Raw genomic sequence first — 4,495 nt, 5'->3', positions numbered from 1 at the left:
CATGTACTGTATAGTGTTTTCTCTGATATAGCTTGTCATATATAGGATTCTGGCTTCACAGCTAGCGCACTTTTGACAGGTCAAGACGAGGATGGAAGACTTTGTGCACCAGTTACTGGGTGAGGAAGCTACCTCAAAGAGGATAATTTGGTGTCTACACCCTAGTTATACCTGGTGGACTAACCTGCTGTACTATAAGATAAGGAACCTTTTCAATGTATGTAGTTAATACTGTAGTTTGATTGGCTGCATATATATATAAACTAATAAACCCCCCCTAATGTGTAGAGGATCGATTTGTGAGATTATGAGATTATTGCAGAAATACAGTCCACTCATTATTATACAAATTGCTATCGAAGTATATAAATTAACGTAAATATAAATTCATATAAATTAAATAAATATAAATCTCACAGGTCGGTTCCCACAGGGGTCATCTTAGGTCTACAAGACTGACCTAGGCGTGGGGTCCCAGCCGTCGTGGGTCATCTTAGGTCTACAAGACTGACCTAGGCGTGGGGTCCCAGCCGTCGTGGGTCATCTTAGGTCTACAAGACTGACCTAGGCGTGGGGTCCCAGCCGTCGGGGGTCATCTTAGGTCTACAAGACTGACCTAGGCGTGGGGTCCCAGCCGTCGTGGGTCATCGTAGGTCTACAAGACTGACCTAGGCGTGGGGTCCCAGCCGTCGGGGGTCATCTTAGGTCTACAAGACTGACCTAGGCGTGGGGTCCCAGCCGTCGGGGGTCATCTTAGGTCTACAAGACTGACCTAGGCGAGGGGACCCAGCCGTCGGGGGTCATCTTAGGTCTACAAGACTGACCTAGGCGTGGGGTCCCAGCCGTCGGGGGTCATCTTAGGTCTACAAGACTGACCTAGGCGAGGGGACCCAGCCGTCGGGGGTCATCTTAGGTCTACAAGACAGACCTAGGCGAGGGGACCCAACCGTCGGGGGTCATCTTAGGTCTACAAGACTGACCTAGGCGAGGGGACCCAACCGTCGGGGGTCATCTTAGGTCTACAAGACTGACCTAGGCGAGGGGACCCAGGCGTCGGGGGTCATCTTAGGTCTACAAGACTGACCTAGGCGAGGGGACCCAACCGTCGGGGGTCATCTTAGGTCTACAAGACTGACCTAGGCGTGGGGTCCCAGCCGTCGGGGGTCATCTTAGGTCTACAAGACTGACCTAGGCGAGGGGACCCAGCCGTCGGGGGTCATCTTAGGTCTACAAGACTGACCTAGGCGAGGGGACCCAGCCGTCGGGGGTCATCTTAGGTCTACAAGACTGACCTAGGCGAGGGGACCCAGCCGTCGGGGGTCATCTTAGGTCTACAAGACTGACCTAGGCGAGGGGACCCAACCGTCGGGGGTCATCTTAGGTCTACAAGACTGACCTAGGCGTGGGGTCCCAGCCGTCGGGGGTCATCTTAGGTCTACAAGACTGACCTAGGCGAGGGGACCCAGCCGTCGGGGGTCATCTTAGGTCTACAAGACTGACCTAGGCGAGGGGACCCAGCCGTCGGGGGTCATCTTAGGTCTACAAGACTGACCTAGGCGTGGGGACCCAGCCGTCGTAGACACTTGCGGCACAGTTAACAACTCTAGTTGTTTGGAGTGAACCAGCCTGATAATTCAGGTCACTTGTTGGTAACCAATTTCAGCTGAGCATCAATGAGGCGGTGACTGAGAGCACCGTCAGCTGTGTGTCACAACACACGAGGTCAATATACATACACAGCACACAGACGAGGGCAATATATACATACACAGCACACAGACGAGGTCAATATACACACACAGCACACAGACGAGGTCAATATAATCACACACAGCACACAGACGAGGTCAATATACACACACAGCACACAGACGAGGTCAATATACATACACAGCACACAGACGAGGGCAATATATACACACAGCACACAGACGAGGTCAATATAATCACACACAGCACACAGACGAGGTCAATATATACACACAGCACACAGACGAGGGCAATATATACACACAGCACACAGACGAGGGCAATATACACACACAGCACACAGACGAGGTCAATATACACACACAGCACACAGACGAGGTCAATATACACACACAGCACACAGACGAGGTCAATATACACACACAGCACACAGACGAGGGCAATATACACACACAGCACACAGACGAGGTCAATATACACACACAGCACACAGACGAGGTCAATATACACACACAGCACACAGACGAGGTCAATATACACACACAGCACACAGACGAGGGCAATATACACACACAGCACACAGACGAGGTCAATATACACACACAGCACACAGACGAGGGCAATATACACACACAGCACACAGACGAGGTCAATATACACACACAGCACACAGACGAGGTCAATATATACACACAGCACACAGACGAGGTCAATATACACACACAGCACACAGACGAGGGCAATATACACACACAGCACACAGACGAGGGCAATATACACACACAGCACACAGACGAGGTCAATAATCACACACAGCACACAGACGAGGTCAATATACACACACAGCACACAGACGAGGTCAATATACACACACAGCACACAGACGAGGTCAATATACACACGCAGCACACAGTCGAGGTCAATATATACACACACAGCACACAGTCGAGGTCAATATAAACATACACAGCACACAGTCGAGGTCAATATATACACACACAGCACACAGTCGAGGTCAATATATACACACACAGCACACAGTCGAGGTCAATATATACACACACAGCACACAGACGAGGTCAATATAAACATACACAGCACACAGTCGAGGTCAATATATACACACACAGCACACAGACGAGGTCAATATATACACACACAGCACACAGACGAGGTCAATATATACATACACAGCACACAGTCGAGGTCAATATATACATACACAGCACACAGACGAGGGCAATATACACACACAGCACACAGTCGAGGTCAATATATACACACACAGCACACAGACGAGGTCAATATATACATACACAGCACACAGACGAGGGCAATATACACACACAGCACACAGACGAGGTCAATATAAACAGGAGGGTGTAATCACCGTCCAAGTGGAGCCCCATCAATGTGAAGGTTCATACAACAGCAGCTGGAGTGAAACATTAATTAAGGTCATATCTGGTAAAATGGTGTCTGTCTGTCGCTTTATTATCAACACGGAGGTCTGAACGTTGGTGTTTTATTGTCTGCTGTGAAATATGGTGTGATTTGTGCTTTATTGGCAGTGTCAGTACTGGTAATGGCGAGTTTAATTGGTAATTCATTACAGTCCAGGTTGATTAATTTATAAATGTTGCAGGTGTTTGTTTTGGAGCAATAGTTTGTCAGTTGTTGTCGTGGGAGTTCTTAGTTCCACGTTGGTCTTCTGGAGCTGTTGGCGACCTGTAATTACCTCATAACGATATCATGTCAACAACATCATCAAAACTGAATTGATCAGAGACACAGTAATTTACACTTAAGATATTCCACCTATCGTCACCCTATCATGTAAGAAGAGTCTCATGTCTTAGTTCACACTACCACCCAAGAAGAGCCTCATGTCTTAGATCACACTACCACCCAAGAAGAGTCTCATGTCTTAGATCACACTACCACCCAAGAAGAGTCTCATGTCTTAGATCACACTACCACCCAAGAAGAGCCTCATGTCTTAGATCACACTACCACCCAAGAAGAGCCTCATGTCTTAGGTCACACTACCACCCAAGAAGAGCCTCATGTCTTAGATCACACTACCACCCAAGACGAGCCTCATGTCTTAGGTCACACTACCACCCAAGAAGAGCCTCATGTCTTAGATCACACTACCACCCAAGAAGAGCCTCATGTCTTAGATCACACTACCACCCAAGAAGAGCCTCATGTCTTAGATCACACTACCACCCAAGAAGAGCCTCATGTCTTAGATCACACTACCACCCAAGAAGAGCCTCATGTCTTAGATCACACTACCACCCAAGAAGAGCCTCATGTCTTAGATCACACTACCACCCAAGAAGAGCCTCATGTCTTAGGTCACACTACCACCCAAGAAGAGCCTCATGTCTTAGGTCACACTACCACCCAAGAAGAGCCTCATGTCTATTCGTCACGAGTCTAGGTAGCCCGGCAAGGCTCCCTCCTGTATCAGAGCTGTTCCCGTCCAACATCCATCATTTTCGGATGGCTTGGCCAAACGTGCCCATCAAAACCACAAGTTGACATCGAATGCGAATTCACAATGAGACAAATAAGAAGCAAAATCAGAAATATTCTGGCACAGGCGGGAGTGGAGAGGAGAGGTATAATGTATGAGGGAAGTCAAACCATGCAACACTACATGTATGAGAGTCAAAACACCCATTTCACTTATGGTAAAAGGAGAAATACTTGGAGTGACTCTGTGTACATGCGGCTCAGGCTTGGGTACAAATATTACTGGGAATATGGGATAGGT

General features: G+C 48.2%; 1 protein-coding gene across 1 annotated transcript; it reads left to right on the top strand.

Annotated features, from left to right (window-relative positions):
- Nucleotides 1-3,295: 3,295 nt before the first annotated feature.
- LOC138368974 (300 kDa antigen AG231-like) lies at nt 3,296-4,159 on the top strand. The gene is made up of 2 exons (XM_069331704.1): nt 3,296-3,311; nt 3,570-4,159. The coding sequence occupies exons 1-2, from the start codon at nt 3,296-3,298 to the stop codon at nt 4,157-4,159; spliced, it is 606 nt and encodes a 201-aa protein (XP_069187805.1).
- Nucleotides 4,160-4,495: the final 336 nt, after the last annotated feature.

This window comes from Procambarus clarkii, chromosome 26, assembly GCF_040958095.1.
Source record: "Procambarus clarkii isolate CNS0578487 chromosome 26, FALCON_Pclarkii_2.0, whole genome shotgun sequence".
In the NCBI taxonomy this organism is placed as follows: Eukaryota; Metazoa; Arthropoda; class Malacostraca; order Decapoda; family Cambaridae; genus Procambarus; species Procambarus clarkii.
The sequence above is the reverse complement of the archived record's forward strand: the minus strand, read 5'-3'. Positions and strand labels throughout refer to the sequence as shown.